This window comes from Cynara cardunculus, assembly GCF_001531365.2.
Source record: "Cynara cardunculus var. scolymus isolate 2C chromosome LG 15, CcrdV1, whole genome shotgun sequence".
In the NCBI taxonomy this organism is placed as follows: domain Eukaryota; kingdom Viridiplantae; phylum Streptophyta; class Magnoliopsida; order Asterales; family Asteraceae; genus Cynara; species Cynara cardunculus.
Genome location: NC_037542.1, coordinates 8,443,072 through 8,462,358, shown reverse-complemented (window position 1 = coordinate 8,462,358; position 19,287 = coordinate 8,443,072). Strand labels below are relative to the sequence as shown.

The window sequence follows — 19,287 nt, the reverse complement described above, 5'->3', positions numbered from 1 at the left end:
ATGGCCGCCGCCGCTGCTGCTCCCGATGGCCGCCGCCGCTGCTCCTCCGATGGCCGCCGCCGCTGCTCCTCCGATGGCCGCCGCCGATGCTCCTCCGATGGCCGCCGCTGCTTCTCCCGATGGCCGTCGCTGCTGCTTCTTACAGCAACTACATCACGAATTTGAAGAAATTCTTCAAATATCTTTCTTCTTATTTCATGCAAGTAAGGAATTATATTTTGATGGTGGTTTCGTACTCGATTTCGCCAACAACTTGATTAATTGAAGTACTTATTAGGGATTTTAATGAAGTATTATGATTTATTTCGAGAGTTTACATTGATTATGATTGTTGAATGTTGTTGTTGTTGTTGTTGTTGAATTATTAGGGCTGTAGTGGTAGTAGGACCAGTGTTACCAGAATGCATTTCGTAGTGAAAAAACACTAAACAGCTCACTGGGGGTAAATTGGTCATTTTAACCAGTTCTATCCTGTCCTGTCCTGTCTTACCAAACGCTGAACAGCTGTCCTGTCCTGTCCTGTCCTGTCCTGTCCTGTCCCGTCCTGTCCTGTCMTGTCCTGTCCAGTCCTGTCTGCGCACCAAACGCACCCTTATAGATGGATCCCTTCTTCCTAACTTTACTAAGATACTGTTTACCCAAATGCTTACTTGGTAAGTGCTTACCAATAAGAATCAACATTATAATTTATTTTTATCGGATGAGATTTTAGTACATCAAAACGGTATCATATACAACAATTTACCCGGTAAACGTTTGTCCGGGTAAGAGTCGTCACCCTCACTTACCGGGTAAGATTTTCCATCCTTATCGTCGTTTTTACCAGGTAAAATTCTTCGCTCTTGTCATGTTAATCTGATGAGGAAAATTGTGCGGCAAACATTTTCCGGGTGATAATTTAGTAAAGGGCCCCTAACTATTACTTTGTTAAGTGATGGGCAATATTAAAAACAAAAAAAATAAAACACACATATACGTTTACACTCGACAGTTCTCCCCCTCCAAAAAGAGTCCACCGCCAGAAGTCATCCCTCTTCTCCATCTCCGACGACAAGCAACAGAGCTCAGAACGGAGGTCTATCCGGCCGGTAATTGGTCGTCGTTTAACTCCATTATCATCCTCCGTGGATACACTAGCAACGGAAACACACCCAAAGCGACCACGACTATTGAATCTGACAATGATGGTGGGTTTGAGTTCCATGGCTAACTTTACGTAATCGGTAATTCATGCCCAGTGTGCCACCACGAACTGCCGCTGGATAATCAAGAGTCAAGATCAAACATAGGTCATAATAATGATGAAGAAGCGGTGGGTTTAAAGTGCCTGCCGTCGGCTTCGCCGTGTGTAGGTGAGGTGGGGAGAGAGGTTGTTTCTACATAAATAATAGGATTCAACATTCAAGAGGAAATCGAAAAACCTAGTTTGCTTTAGGTTCAGGCTAAAAACCTAAATCGAAATATGAAATCGTCGTGTTTACGTATCAAGTAAAAAACATATTATTTTTCTTTGATCTACTTTTTACTGCGTCTCCAATCGATGAGGAGACTTTATAAATACTAAAAAACTTTGTTATGATGGAGGTCGTCATCCTGGTGGGCCGTGGGGGAGGTGAACCATGCAGAAGCTTCTTGAGGAAGGAGACAACAATGGCAGGCAAGGTGAACCAGTCCAGGAGAAATAAGATTAAATAATGAATATATATATATATAGGGAAGCGTTCAAATAAAAACCACATTCATTTGTAAAAACCGTATAAACCACCTTCATACGTCGATTTCATTATTTAATTTTATGAAATTTTTTCATGAAATTGTTTCATATAATACTTTTTTTATGAATTTGTTTCATATATGGTTATGAAAATTGTTTCATATAATATTTAATGAAATTTTAATGAAACTGTTTCATGTAATTCTCTAAAATTAAAATAATGAAGATGATAATATCTATGATTAACACTCTGCACAATAAAAATGGTTAATCAACCCTCTCATAATTACAAAAAAATGAAAAATTATGATGGTTGTATGAGGTTTTCACGGTTTTTACAAATTGAGTGGTTTTTATTTGAACGCTTCCCTATATATATATATATATATATATATATATATAGAGAGAGAGAGAGAGAGAGTTTGTTTCAAATACAACCTATTGCATTTGTACAACCAATGCAATTGAATAAATTGAGATATTTATGGAAATGATAAAAGTTCATTTATTATGATTTGAATATTTATGGAAGATGAATATGGTTCATTAATTATGATTAATACTTTATGTTTAAAAACAATCAAAACTTATATGGAATCACATATTAATCAAATGAAATGGATGATTGAGATTAAGTTGTATTGGTTGCACAAATGTCATGGGTTGTATAATAACAAACTATATGTATATAGGGTTGAATTTACATGAGATCAACCTGTTTTCATGAGACCCACAAAGTCACTCCATTGTAAAACAGAAGGTAAAAAATAGTTGAATCTTCATAACACTGGGTTTTGATGTGAAATTTTAAATATATATATATATATAATTATAAAATAAAAAATATTTAAAATTGCAGTTAAAATTGAAAATTAATCACCAAAACACCTCTAACTTAACAGAATTTAGGTTGACAAAATTAAGATAAGGGATCCAATCTACAACAAAAATAAACTATAAGGATAATATCTATAATTAATTCTATTGGAGGACCTAATCCATAATTTTGATATAACCACAGGGACCAAATCTAGAATTTACTCTAAAATATACATCAATGGTCCTGTCAACAGCAGACCAGGCCCCAGCTCCCCTTAAAAACTGGACAAGTCTTCCAAACACCGCTAATCGGATGCCACGTGTGGCATGGTGTCCTATCAACGGCCCTGCTGGTGGGTCACACGATTATAACAGATGTGCTGTGGTGTACGCTGGATGATATGCTTGTCATTTGGAACACGTAATCGTGTAGACTGTGGCCATCTTGACAGACACGTGTACGGTGAATATTATCTGATCAATATCAGCACCAACAATTGTTGCATCAAAACCCAGCTTTCCATCTGACTATCAGTTCAATCTTTATGTAAATCTCCCTCGACCCGTGGAACCAATTTAAATGAACTTTTAAATATATAAACGACATATTTTTTGCAGTTTTTTAAAAAGAATTTCTTTTTTTTAATTTTAGATGTCCGGATTAATTTTTACATATTTCGATTAATTCCAAGAGTCGTAAAAACCAATCTGAAAATCATCAGTGACCTTGCATTACTCAAACCGATGATTTATAAGAAGAATTCCTAAATACCCAAATCTTTTTACTAGTTAAGCTGACTTAACGAGGTTAAAAAAAAGGATAATTTTAAGTACCATCCTAACGTAACACAGTGGATTAAATTGTGGTGTATTTGTATGAACATGTGAGTGTTCAGGTCTCATAGTCGTAGTATGAAAATTACAATTCTTTTAAAAATTGGATTTTTAAATTAATGATTTAATAAGTTGTTATATACATGATTTATCTATCAGATATTGATAATTGATAATGAAACAAAATGAATGGATGGAGTAAGGTATTGTTGGTAACAAAGCTTTCACACTTATAACTCTTATTTATTGGATTAATTGTTTTTTTTTAACAAAAGGGCTTCATTTATTTTCAGCATTAAATATGAGAACCCACCAAATGTGACTTCACCAAATAGACTTAAATATTGAAAATGAAAGAACAAAATTAAAATAGAAAACAATGTTTGGGAAAACATTTTTGTTTTATCTTTTTATACTTTTGCTATTAAAAATATATAAATAAGATAGAAAAGAATATCATTTATGCTTTTAAAGATTCAGATTAAATAAGGCTATGAGGCTTTGAAAATTGAGTAAAAAGTAATTTTTATATTTGATTATAAAGGTTTTATATATTCCTTATGAGAATAAAATATATTTTGTACATAATTGAATATTTTTGTCACATATCTTTTTATTTTATTATTAAAATATACCATTTTATTGGTTTGAGTTTAACTCTAAAGGTCAAAATTATCAGAAGATCACATGTTCAAATTCAAGGAGGAATAAAAATCATATTGTGACCACGGAAGTTCTAATGCGGTGACTCCGGGCTACCTGCAAAGCAGATGGTTTTTCTGGAATTAGTCGGCTTACATAACGGGTTGGATATGCAGGTTAATAAAAAAAAAAAATATACCACTTACCTTTAAAAAAATCAAAAAATATAAAATATAAGTGGTACATCTAGATGAGTAATTGACTTTTGCAACTATTATATCCAGAACTATTTCTCGTCTCATAAATGAGACATAATTTTCGATATAACGCATTTGGACTTCAAAAATGTTCTGTTAGTTTTGACAAATATTTTTAAGGGATTTAAGATCTACAATATTTGATTTGTAGGACTCGTAATAGAATTGGATTTAATTCTTATATGAATCTTGTTTCGTCTATAGAATTTAGAATGAAATTTAATTTGTTATAAATATTTATTTGTAGTATAAATAATTATGTTTCATTCAGTAAAATGTAAAAGCGATGTAGAAACCCACAATCGGTGAATATAGAAATCCATCAGAAATGATATTTACTTCAAATACGAATGCTATTGATTTTTCAATTGTTTTTAGAAGAAATTAATAGAATTTTCAAGTAGAAAATTACATCATCACTGAAGATTTTTTTTGATAAAATATTACAATAAATAATCACTAAAAACAAATACGTCAACAGCATAAATAGGCCAAATTAGGCAAAATGTCATTTTCCAATTAGAAAAAAAAAATACATTAAAGTGAAGCATTCATAGAACTTGACCTTTTCACAGGGGGGAAGCCCTCATTTTCTTCACTCCTTTTTCCGCTACATTTCAGAACCATGTTGTCATGCGTCATTAAATTAATTCAACAACAGTTTTTTTTATGTTATGTATTTCTTTAAAAATATATATATATAGAATATGTAAAATATACAATATTTTATTAATTAAAGAGTAAATTGCAATTTTGGTCTCTATGGTTCCTTGTTTTTCTTGGATATGTAAAAGTATTTGGTTTTGGTCCCTCCTACAAACAGGAGTTAAATCCCAACCGTTAATTAATGAGTTTCTTTTCCATTTTCTTCTAGAAACTAAAATAAAAAACAAATGGACCCCCACAACCGGCTGTGCTTCTTTATCCTCTCCATCCAGATCTTGTTGTCTTCGTTTTTTTATAACGAAAACTAGGGGTGGGTATCTGCCCTTTTTGACATAAACCGGAACCAGAATCGGCGGTTCTTGAGATATTGGAACCGGAACCGGTTAAAGCGGTTCTTAAATTTTTGGAACCGGAACCGGAACCGCCGGGAACCGGTTCCGGTTCCGGGTACCCGCTTCCTAAAATATTAAAATTTTGTTATTTAGAAATAAAAAATAAAACATTGCCAAAACACTAAATAAATAAGCAAGAATACAAATTATATATAATAATGGTTACAAATATTGTTTAACGATTACAAACCATAATAGACTAATAGAAAATGTTCAAAGTTTAACGATTACATACTATAATGGTAAATTTTCCAAGTTTAACGATTACATACTATGAATCCAAGTGAACACACAATTTAAAAAAATACGAATCATTCTATATGAAGAATTTAGATGAAGAATGAAGATGACGGCGTGCTTTCAAGATGTAAACCTAATATAAATTTGGTATTAAAAAATAATAATAATTTTTTTATTTAAAAATACCGGGTACCCGGCGGGTAACGGTTCCGAAAAATTGAAAACCCGGAACCGGAACCATTCTCAATCGGTTCCGTATTTTAGGAACCGGAACCACTCATATCGGTTCCAAGGCGGTTCCGGTTCCATAACCGAATACCCGGTTCCGCTGCTCACCCCTAACGAGAACTGAGGATATTATTCATTTTTATGTATATTATAATTAATATTAGATGTACTATGTTAATCAATTACAATTTTAAAGAAAAATATGAGAAAAGAATTGTAATAGACCATATTACTCTTTGATTTAACGAATATATTTAACGGTGTTAATGAGGGACTAAAACCAAACATTTTTAAATATCATAAGGGTTTTTTTGCAATAAAAAAATTATAAAGACCCAAAAAATAACAAACCACATGGAGCAAAATTTAATTTAATTCTAATTAAAATTTTTGATGATAGATTATTATTTGTATATAGTAAATATCATATCAGTAAAGGTACAGGTTGATTCAATGTTCATTAGAGTCATAAACCGCATAGGGTAGCCTAGGTTGCGTTTACCAAACGTCTTATTTAAATAAATGTTTGTCAATTCATATTATYTTATCGAATTAATATGACAAAAACTAAAAAACATATCTGATAAGAACGAAGGCAATGATCGAGAGTCTTACCCAATAAATGAAGTTGACGACTCTTACCATGGTTTAATGCTTACTGGTAAATTGTTACATACGATACTGTTTTGGTGGATTAAAATTTTAGCAGGTAAGTACGTAATAGCGTTAAATTTTTTCGGTAAACACTTAGCCGGACTATTAGTTTTGGATTTTATGGATCGAACCCTAAATAATGAATGCTTAAACGAAAACAAATATATCTGGTTTAATTTGGTTTGAATATATCTGGTTTAGTTTTGAATATATATATATAAAGCTGAACAACTTTAATATAACATTATAAACAAATTATAAACTATTTTCTTGATTATAACATAGATATAGAATTTAGTTATTCCAATGATTAATGATCAAAATTCAAGATTAAAAGGTTAGTTATATGGTACTAATTGTTTATACCGGGTAAAAATATCTTCAATCCAACATCAAAATCCCATATATTACTGTCATTTTTCTCATCATTTCACTAAAACAATATGCCAATTTGATGTTGATGAATAACACGTATACCAAATCCAGTATTTTACTATTCACTTACGCCAATTTAATGTTAAAACTATTTTTAAGAATTTATGAAATTAACCACGATCGATCAATGTTACCTAGCCAAATTAACAAACCAATTTGGTTATGTTAGGATTAGTTTGCTTTTGCAATTCAAGCTCATGATAACGCTACGAAAGAAACCGATGATGTGACACCGGTAATAAATACGTTTGAGTGTTTGGATAAACAATTTATACTGGTAACAAACCAGTAATAAAGAGTTTTTAAAGAAGTTAAACTCTTCACACTTATAATAATTTGATAAATACTTTTGTAAAAAAATATAAGTTGTTTCAAATAAGTAATCCCACTTCGAAAAGTAAAAAGAAGATCGATCATCTGGTTCCTAAACCAAAACAACAAAGAATAAGATTTGAAGAAAGTCATGTTATAACATTCAGAAAGATGACTCTACTTGAGAAGTGATAACTATTCCATGGGAGAAGTACAAGTAGGCAATACATTCATCACAAATGTACAACCAAGTAGTGATGCATGGGAAAATGGTAAATTAAAGGAGTATGGGTAAAAAAGATGAAAAAAGGGACATGTTTTTATTGACATCTATTTCTAGAATCTAGATACAACCACAGTATCCTACTTGAAAATTGATCAAAGCCTACAAATGTGATGAAACCTTGATTACAAATACAGAAAAAGTTGTATGGTCAAAACCAAAAGGATGATTTGAAAAGGGTACTCCACAGACACCAATTGGGAATCTTGATCATAAACCCTTGTGGCAACTACCCAAAGAGGTTGATCTAAGGCTACCCTAACGAACCCTCATTCAGAATCTTGATCAAATTGAAACTCTTCAAAGTTTAAGGCCAAATCCAAAAAGGGTTGATCAAAAACCTTCAAAGTTTAAGGCCAAAGCCAAAACGGTTGATCTTCAATAGGGTATCCTAAAGAACCCTCATTCGGGTCAATATATGATTCGTACTCGATCTTTGGACACCGAAGAATGGTCAAGTTATCTTCTTCTTGGTTGAAATCGGATTGGTTTTCGAAGACGTTCGAAGAATCACAAGGCTCTAGAAATGAAGAATGGTTCACATCTGGGCTGTAAGAATCGATCACGTCGCTTTTTGCGGAAACCGAATTCGCATATTCTTGCTTGCAGATCACCATTTTTGGTTCATTATTGCTCCAATTTTCGATTGAAATCGGATGTGGTTTTGGTTCCTGAGCATTTGAATCCAATTCTTCTGTGGGGAATTCATTTGGGATTGAATCTTTTTCCCCTTTCTCCCTTTGATGCAACTTTTCCTTGAGCATTTCAACCTATTAGAACATGTAAATAGGTTATAAACATGTAAATGCAACTTCAATACAAAAATTGTTAATCACTGTGCTTTTTATGACAAATACCTCGTGTTTTAATTTGTCATTGTGTTTTTGGAGGCAATCGAATTCCGATTTGAGTTTGTCGTAGCTTGAATTCAAGATCTCGTAGTCTTTCTCGAGCTGTTTCGTCTTGCAACGTGCTCGACGATTTTGAAACCAGATTGCAACCTGCCTTGGCTGCAAATTAAGCTCTTTTGCGAGCTGAATTTTCCTATCCGGCTCAAGCTTATTTTCCTCCTCAAAACTCCTTTCAAGAAATTGAACTTGATCCACCGATAATCGCCTTTTCTTCTCCGTTGGCCGGAAACACTTTTCGTAGTCCTCATCGGAGTTCTCCTCTTGTTCGGAAAGCCGTTTTTTCGTATTCGTCTTCTCTCCTATAAAGGGTTGTCAAATATGAACCATATTAATGGAATTTTTTCCCAATTCTCATCTTTCTTGTTAAAATACCAAACCATATCCGATTTTTATTTGCAAAACCGATGATTGTGCATATAGCAACTACAAAGTACAAGTTCGCACACGAATAAAGACTTATGATGGTTAAGATGAAATTCAGACATGAATTTGGCAAAAACATGTGTTACAAGCTTCAAATGATTGAAAGTGATGATTATCTTTAAATTATTATATTAAAATGTTGAGCATAAAACAATTGAAGAATGAAGATTTGGAGGATTACCCTGAAAGGAGTTGGAAATCCATGGAGAATCAAACCCATCTGAAGAAAAAGTGAGCCTTTGGTTTTGGAGCAAAGCTTCAAACACCACTCCACCCTCCATTTGCCTTTTTGAACTTCCTGTTTTGACTCTCTTTTTATTTTGGGTAGTGGTCAAAGTTAGATAATCATTGGGAGATGGGGCTTATGCCTAAAAAAGCAAGTGATTAGAATTACAGTCATGTGATTGCAGAGAGAGATCACACCCATGAATTACAATCTGATTTGGAGCATGAAAACCATGCAAATGTGTGTCTTTTAGACAGAGAAAGAGAGAGAGACATGTATTATTATGTATCTATAGAGAGAGAGAGAGATAGATATAGATATATATATGTATATATGTAGAGAGAGAGAGAGAGGGAGAGAGAGTTTTGTGTGGGGAGAAGAGCTTGGTGGGGGGTTATAAGAACATCAAGGATAGGGAGAGAAAAATGGGGAGGCCAAAGAAGGGGGTTTCCACTTGGGAATTATCATGTGAAATTACTACCCTACCCCTGGATCTGATCGACCTTCTCTTAATCTCTATCCAATAAGCTTTGAAGTTCTTGATAGACAATATTTCACTGTCAAAAAAGTATGTCCTTCCAGGGTTCTTATCTACTTTTGCGTATAGTAAATCATATCAATTTCTAATTTAAGAAGGAATAAAAATCTCTTTATGACCACGTATATTCAAATACGATGATTCCAGACTATCTGCAAAACGGGTTGAATATCCAGGTTAATAAAAAAAAAACATGTCTAAGTTGTTGGGTTGTTTTTCATTAAATTCTGTATGAATAAAATTGTATGTATGAATAAATTAGTTTGAATAGATTGTGAAAGTTTTTGTTTGAGAGGATTTTCAATGGAAGAAGCGTTTTTTTAACAAGGAGGGACATGTTTGAATTTTTTTTTATCTTCCTACATAAAGTTCTTTTAAAAACTTACTGAATAAGTCATTTTTTATATAATTGTAAGTCATTACCAATATATAGACGATTAAATGAGTTGTGAATCCTATTAAACTCATTAAACTGCTAACAAACATGCATTCAATATATTTGTTATGATTTAAGTTGGTAAAAATATATTTCATTTATATCGATATAATTATTTAAAAATTATCAATAATAGTTTGAATAATGTTTTTAATATATATTTTTATATGAGTTTATATTTTGCATGTTAAATTACTTGTCTTTCTTTGCTCTTTTTAATAAATAAATATTGAATGCATAAAATCAGAACTAAGGATTGTAATTGGTTTTATGTAGTATAATTAATTTTGGTTTAAAAAAACTTTGGAAAATTTATTGGAGATGGTCTGAGTGTTTTTTTAAGTATACACTATTGTATACGGCAAATGCAACAAATAAATTCACAAACCCTCCTCATCTTTGGGGTAAAGTTTGAAATTTGATCTTCTAGGAGGCTAAAGATTACAATATCGTTAGACCAAAGACTCTTTAATAATGCTCTAAGTGTTCAAGGTCGTTGCTTTTGAGATATACATGTATGCCATTATTTCACATGAAAAATGTATTCTTACCCTTTCTTGTAAAAATTATAAAGAAAACAAATTCATTTCAAAGTTTCTACTATTTTATAATATTATGGATTATATATATATATAGAGAGAGAGAGAGAGAGAGTGTGTTTGTTTCAAATACAACCTGTCGCATTTGTACAACCAATGCAACCCAATAAATGAAGATATTTATGGAAATGATGAAAGTTCATTTATTATGATTTAAATATTTATGGAAGATGAATATGGTTCATTAATTATGATCAATACTTTATATTAGGAAACAATCAAAACTTCTATGAAATCACATATTAATCAAATGAAATGGACGATTAAGATTGGGTTGTATTGGTTGCATAAATGTCATGGATTGTATAATAACCAACCTCTATATATATATATAATTGGGGTGCATGATTTATACAAATAAATATGGTCGCATTTAAAATATACTCTATATATATATATATATATATATATAAAGTTTTCTGTTTATCATTGCCAGAAGATAATGTAAAGTTTGATAAAAATAGCAAATTCAATGAACAAAAGAAAGTATGGGCAAGAAAATATCTATAAACTTAATAGCTTCTCTTGTGTGGTCCTTAGAATTTAGACAATATATAACTGAAAAGGAAATTCATCATTTCAAAAAAAACTTTGATATGGTTTTATCTTATAGTATTTAAAATTAAAATTTACTATTTACTACTATATACATAGCCATGGGTTTAATTGAGAGGTGAGAAGTATTTAAAAAGTAAAGAAGTGATCTTAACTCTTCATTAAAAAATTTGCAGTTTTGAGTGATCAAGATTTACAACTTTGACTGGTCAAGATATGCGGCATGGTAACAACTATGAAAAATATAGAGCGCAGTTTCTTAATATTTACAAATAGGCGATAAACAAGTGCATATATGAACCCGTGTGATTCACATATGAACTATTTAACTGATACACATATGAACCCGTGTGATTAGTTAAATAGTTTATGTGTGAATTAGTTAAATAGTTCATACGTGAATACACGACTTCACATATGCATAGATAATTCATCACGGGTTCAAATATGCATTTGTTTGCCGCCTATTTGTAAAAATTGCAAAACTAACCATTTATCTTCCACATACCATGTGACCGAATTATCCAGTGCTTCACAGTCAAATCCACAAATGTTGACCAGATGAAGTACTATGATCACTTCTCTAATTCTCACACATTTATAACTTCTCAAATGACTATATATATGAACATTTAGGATCACTTCTCTAATTCTCACCAAAAAAAACATCTTCAATTACTTGTATGCTCATGTACATACCTTCTAGACGAATGGTTATAGGGATGTTTCTCAATTTTTCATTTTTTGGGGTTTTTTCCCGACCCCCCCTGTGTGTGTGTGTGTGTGCGTGCCTATAAATAAATAAATGAATATATGAATTGTGCTAAAGATTCAAAACCTATTTTTGGCTTTTTTTTTTCTAACATAGGGACTAACTGAAGTAATGAGTCTCATACATATACACACACATATAAATAAATAAATTAATTAATATATCTATATATATATATATTCATATATTCCACGGAAAGGAAAAAGAATTTCACGCTCTTCCTGAGGGAGGATTAGGAAAATTCTATTGATTTTAGCTTTCTCCAAATCTCAAGGAAAAGCATAAAAAAAAAAGGCTCGAATGGTATGATCCCTCCGTCACCCCAGAATGAAAGGGGTGATCTCGTAGTTCTTGGTCTGTGAAGATGCGTTGTTAGGTGCTCCATTTTATTTTCCCATTGAGGTCGAACCTAAACCTATGCTCGAGAGATAGTTGTCCAAACACTGATAAGGGATGTATGGATTCTCGAGAAAAGAGGAGCCATGGTGGTCTCCCCCGGACCGCTTGGATCCCACGAGTGAATTAAAAGTTGGATCTACATTGGATCTCACCTGAATCGTCCTATCTATCATCCTGAGAAGTTTGGTTTCAAATCTCGGTTCGAACAGGAGTATGCCATGCTAGCTAATATGGGATGATACAAATGGTTTTTTATTTTTCAGGAAGGATGCTAAATTGATATGAGTTAAATTACAAGCTAATTTATTTTACGGATTCTATTCCTATTTATTATAATTTTATCCATAAACAAAACTTCGAATCATTTTTTCTCTAGTCGTACGAAAAGAAAACTTCCTATACGATTCTAGGGGGGGTTCTTTTTCATCTACATCTATCTCTTGTTGCAATTGATGTTCGATCCTGAAGAGAAGGAAGGGATCTTCAGAAAGTAGGTTTTTATGATCCGATCACGAATCAAACTTATTTAAACGTTCCTGCTATTCTCTCTCTCTCTCTCTCTCTCTCTATATATATATATATATATATATAGGGTTGGTATCCAGTAAAAATGAGAGTTAAGGTAAGAAGCGTAAGAAGAGAACTTCACCCTTAGAGGCATATTAGGATGAGATGCATCAGATCAATCACCATATCAAGCATGATTTATGGGTGGATTTGAGATTAAAGATGATCAAGTGTCGAGATCCCTTCTTACGCTCCTCACTTTAACTCTCATTCTCACATGATTCTTCGTGTATATATATATATATATACACACACACACACATGGGATCATGTGAGATCATGTTGTTTTCATGAAACCATGAGACTATCTTTTTACACGTGAAACTTCACAAAAAAATACTTTGAATGTTACTTTCACCTTGTTTTTGTTGTGAAGGTTCATATTTTTTTTTACCTTCATAATGTTCTATTGTGGAGTTTCAAATTTAAAAATATGGTCACACGGGTCTTATGAAAACATGTTGTGTCACTTGAACCCAACCATATATATATATATATATATATATATGTGTGTGTGTGTGTGTGTGTGTGAAGGATCGTGTGAGAAGGAAAGTTATGTTGAGAAACGTAAGAAGAGATATGAAGTCTTGATCACTTTGAATCTCATGCCCACCCATGAATTGTGCTTTAGAAGAGAATTGATGAGGTACATCTTAGTGCACCTGATTAGTGTTGACATTCACCTGATTAGTGTTGACATTCAATTAGGATTGATATAAAGATGGAGATCTCCTCTTATGTCTCTCACCATAACTTTTCTTCTCATCAAAACTCGACCCTATATATATATATATAGAGAGAGAGAGAGAGAGAGAGAGAGAGATAGGAGGGGGGAAGAGTTCAAACGAGAACACTTTTTACCATAGTCAATCACATATGATACTAAATTTCATCACATATGATACATATTTGATATTAAATCATAGACACAAAAAACCTTTGGCACAACACCACTAGTTCCCCTCATTTATAATATCACATGTGATATGTTTTCTTGATGCGATATTATAATCCATCATATGTGATGCTAAATCAAAGATACAGACGACTTTTGACTCGACCTAGGTCACAAGCATGTCGTTTGCATAGCACTAGGTCCCCTTTCAAGTTTGATCACATATGATAAGAACGTTCTCGGGTTTTCATCGATTTCATTGTTTAATTTAATGTAATTGTTTCATATATTTTTTTTCTTAATGAAATTGTTCCATATGTTTTATTTCTATTTAAAAATGAAATTGTTTTATATATTTTTCATTTTGATAAAATTTGTTTTCTAAAATTATATAATAAAGATGATAATGTCCATAATTAAGGTCATCCACAATAAAAATGACTAATCACCCTTATAATTAAGAAAGGTGAAAAAGAAAAGAAAATTTATGATTGTTTGAATGAGGTTTGTACGGTTTGTACAAATGGTTTGGTTTGTATTTTATCCCTCCTCTATATATATATATATATATATATATATATATATATATATATATTTGTTTCATATGTATTCAACTCACAACTGGTCAAAGACCTGCCAGCCTAGTGGTAAAGGCTTGGGCATGACATAGTCATGAACCCAAGTTCGAGCCCTGGGAGGGGAGTGTTGGCGACATTTAAATGGGGCCATGTTTAGCCTCCAAATTTGTCGGGGATTAGTCGGGCTTTGGCCCGGACACCCTTACAAAAAAAAAAAAACTCACAACTGTCAGACTTTTTTACGTTTATTTTTTATTTCACAAACACGTCAAAAATATTTACATTATGAATCAAGTAGATTTGAATGAAGTATATTGCGAAACAAATATACGTTGATGATTACATTAAATTCTAGACATAAATGAAAAACAACATATAAAATAACACATGATATACTTATTCTTATAGATCTCATGATCCAGAACGTTTTTAAAAGAAGATCTATCTATCTATCTATCTATCTATATATATATATATATATATATATATAAAAGTTATCTAAATTTTACAATAAACTAATCAATAAAGAAGTTCAAATATATAATAAATGTTAAACTTTTTATAAAATATTAGTTTTTTTTTTGTTGTGAAAATCTATATTAATTTTCTATCATCCAATTATAATAAATTTTACCACCACCTATATTATACAATTACAAAGTTAGTGACCATATATACATATATCCAATATGTTTTTTTTTATAATTAAAGTGTAGATTCGTAATTCTTTAGTTAACAATTTTTAGAGTTATTGAATTAGAAAGGATATGAAGTGTAATGAAAAGGGTAAAGATGTAAAATAGGATGCAAGAGAAAAGAGAAATAAGAAAGACGAAGAGGTCAAATCAGTCATTTTCAACTAATATGAGTCACCACTCACCACTCCTTTCCAACTCTCACCTTGGATTCTTGTATAAATTATTCCGTTAAGCCAACCCATCTTAGCGCGGAGCCGCCGCGTTTTTCCAACACCTCCGCCCATTGGCACTCCAAGTGGCTCATCCGGCTTAAAGCAACCGTCCACGGTCCAACCCTATATGTAATGGGAAAATTTAAATTACTATGCTTGATAAAATTCATATATAAAAATATATGTTCAACGCTTATAGAATGAGTAAATTGCGTTTTGCGTCCCATGGTTTGTTGAACTTCCGTTTTTGTCCTTGTAATTTAGAAATTACGATTTTAGTCCTTATAGTTATTTTCATCATTAAGGTTAATTTATACCTTTAATTAGGAGAGACGAAAACCAAAAAGAACTATAAACCACATGAACAAAAACAGAAAGTAAAGATGAGATTTTTACAAATATACCCCTTTAAATTTATATCATTTAAAATGAAAGGCTGGGTAGTTTTGGATTTTAATAATTCTTTTCATTTCCTTCCATACGTGGGAGGAAAGTTTTGACAGGAAAGTTGTCATTATTTTTCTTTCCTAAAAAGGTTTCGAGAACAAGATGTTTTTACTTCCCTCCATTTCCTTTCCCTTCCTTCATAAAATAGGTTTCGAGAGCACAACGTTAAGTCGGAACCTCTCTGTTACAAGTTTTTGGAATCATTATTTTGGCATCTTCCTAGCTGTCAGGGTCTTTTTTGTTCTTCAATTTGTTTTTTAAATATAGATATAATTTGTAACACACATAAATTTCATTTTAATGTGCCGACCCATTTTGTGTGGACGCATACAAAATTATTTGTGTTGGTGTTATGAAACTTCCCTTTGGCTTAATGTTTGAAAGCGGGCAAAATTGTGCAAAAACATAACTTCTCACGACCTGACATGCGACCTAGGGTTCCTACAAAACTTGTGGTTGCATCATGTGAAGTAGGAGAGACATAGGGAGAGGCATAGTACACCATATATCAATATTAGGATGTAGGTGGATAGAAGTGAATTTTCTAAAAAAGAAATGTATGTTCAAGAAACTTAACATGACGCGAGACATATATTTGATGGGTTTTTCAGATCAACACAATAGCAAGAACTTTTGGTAGAAAAGTATCTAAAAAAGACATGGTTACGAGCGTTGATTGAGTTTTTGTGAGATATAAGAAGAAAAGAGTGATGATAGGACAATTAATTATTATTTTTCAACTAGTGAGGAGTTAAGTTTTTCATAGACTCCCGCATTGTCTGAATATAGAGTGATGATAGGACGATTAATTATTATTTTTCAACTAGTGCTTTAAAATGAATGAAAACATCTTTTATGTCGGATTTATGTTTAAGGGGGATAGAGCCATACAAACTGAGAATAGTGATCAACAAAGATGAGGTACTATTTATAACCATCAAATGAGTAAATAGGTGATGTCCATACATCACTGTAAATAACATCCAATGGTCCATTAGAGCTAATAGTAGATTGAGAAAAGTTTATGACTTTTATTGCAATAGTATGGATTGCATTCGAATGAGAAATTGGAATAGAAAGGTCAAACTTAGTACTAATTTTCTTGAGAAGAGAGTAAGATGGAAGTTCTAATATGGGATGTCGTCTAAGGTTGCAGAAAGAGAAGTAGAGTTGATGGTTGGGCGAATGGGATCCATTCATATATTCCAAACTTAGTTGGACCCTAGAGTAGTATCTCTTCTGTTTATATGTCCTTCACAAGAAAAGAGTCGAGTAAGAAAGTGATGGGAACATGGACAAAATTGTGAGATGGAGATTATGTTTCTAGGCACCAAAGGAACATGAAGAACATTAATTAAGCGAAAAGAATGAGAGGGCGTGAGAAGAGATGTGAAACCAATGTTTGATATGGCAAGTCCAAGCCATCCCCAAGGACTAGTTTGTCACCCTTGAACACAGGTCTATGAGAAGATGAAATAGATGGTATTGTGTGAAGAAATTGCTCATCACTTATGGAGCGTAGATTCTGCATAAACTTGTCTCGCGTTATCATCTTTATTCATGAATATAAGAAATGTGGTGTTTTTTGTATTTAAAATAAATAGTCATTTTGTTATAAAAAAAAATGCAAATTTTTAGATTAATTTAAAAGATGATTTTTTTTTGTGAAGTTCTAACCTCTTTTTATCTATTCATACTTGAAATTATGCACTTTGATTTTTTTCCCCCACATATATATATATATATATATATATATATATATATATATATATATAGAGAGAGAGAGAGAGAGAGAGAGAGAGGGGGGGTGAGTTATTATACAACTCTTTACATTTGTATGACTAATACAACTCAATTTCAACCGTCCATTTAATTTGATGAATATATAATTTTATAGAAATTTTGATTTTTCCGAATATAAGAGAGCCAGATTGACTATATATTGATCGGAATATTTTGATGGCACAAAATTTTCACTTGTCGAAAATGCTTCTTTTCCTTGTATGCGGTGTGATTATGAGATAGTGTATCGGGAGTAGTAGTGATTGGTCGTATAACGGATTTTTGTATCCATTTTTCATGTCAAAAGCATGTAAACATAGTCGATATTGACATTGGGACCTATTAAAAAAAAATACCAAGTGGTTGATTAGAAATGTTTGCGTTTTAGACTCAGCCCGACACAAAAAAAAATGGTCAATCAACAAGATAAATCACAAGATACGAATGTTAAAATTCAAATCCCTTTAAGTCTTATCAGGATCTTATCTTAACATTTATTCTTTGAATCAGATATCAATTGAAATATAATTTCCACTTTTGAATTGCTTGTTATTGTGAAATTTGTTCTGATTAGGTATTTTTGGAAATGTGGTCACAAAACACGGTTTGTGCACGTAAGTCTTGGAGGCGTAAGAAAACAGTGCATGTTACTTTGGCTTTGTCTTTAGTTGACATAAAAATCACATCGAGTGTGAACGTCTAACAAATGTCATTGATTTATATTTTTCTGTTTCGGTTTATGTAGGTCCATTCTAAAAGAATGATTCATGTTTTATTGGGCTAGAATACCTTACGAAGCATTCACCAAATAGAGCACGTCCAAAAACAAAATAATCATACTAAAACAAGACTGAAAGCCGAGCTAAAAGAGTCAATCCTCGAGTGTTATCTCCTACAACCAGACAACCAGTGCTAACTTTGGTTAAGAAAAAAATGAAAAAACTTTTTCGGTTGTATATCTGTAAAAGAGTCGTGACGCTATTATTAGAAATGTCTTCCATCATATCGATCCTACGATCGATTTATGAAATAGACAAATTGCATGTCTATGAGACAGGTGGGCTTAAATTAAAAGGGCCCAGATTCATGTTTCGCTCCCAATTCCCGAATGAAATAGTGAAAAAGCCCAAAGGACGAATAGCTACATGGATGTGGCCATGTGGGCCGTAGGTTTTTTTAATTGAAATAACGGGTAAAAACAGTCAGGAACTTTGGCGGGTCGGGTCGGGTCATGATGACTGATCAATTCTTTTTAATTGGATTTAATTAATAATTGTATATGAATTTGTTATAACAATAATCCTATATTGTTTTAATAGAAAATTTAACCAATTTAACGGGGATGTCTCTATAGTTTTATTTTTATAACAGATATGGTCATTTCTACTAACTTTTTTCAGTTAAGTTTATGTTAGTGTTGGACACTTTTGTCTATACACCCTCCTCTCACTCAACTATCATTTTTAATAACAGATTTGATCCCTCAAACTATTTTTTATTATTATAACAAATTTGGTCTCTCAAACTACTTTTTATTTCTATAACAAATTTGGTTCCTGACTCAACTTTCATTTTTAAGATTTGGTCTTTCCCTTTAATCAATAAAATATGGTGACACGTACATATATCTCCTAAATATCATGGACAAAATAATTAAATAATATTTGAAGCTTAGATTTTATATTTTATCTTTTTCATAAACATTATTTCTATGAGATCCTTTAGCTAAAATAAATAATAATTTTGATAAATGTTTTATTTTAATTAATTGAA

General features: G+C 32.1%; 1 protein-coding gene across 1 annotated transcript; it reads right to left on the bottom strand.

Moving 5' to 3' along the window:
* Positions 1-7,487: 7,487 nt before the first annotated feature.
* LOC112527902 (homeobox-leucine zipper protein ATHB-54-like) lies at positions 7,488-9,399 on the bottom strand. The gene is made up of 3 exons (XM_025138754.1): positions 8,992-9,399; positions 8,334-8,686; positions 7,488-8,246 (listed from the first exon to the last, which is right to left on the bottom strand). Exons 1-3 carry the CDS (start codon positions 9,089-9,091, stop codon positions 7,827-7,829), a joined length of 873 nt encoding a protein of 290 aa, XP_024994522.1. The 5' UTR covers positions 9,092-9,399; the 3' UTR covers positions 7,488-7,826.
* Between the last annotated feature and the right edge of the window lie 9,888 nt (positions 9,400-19,287).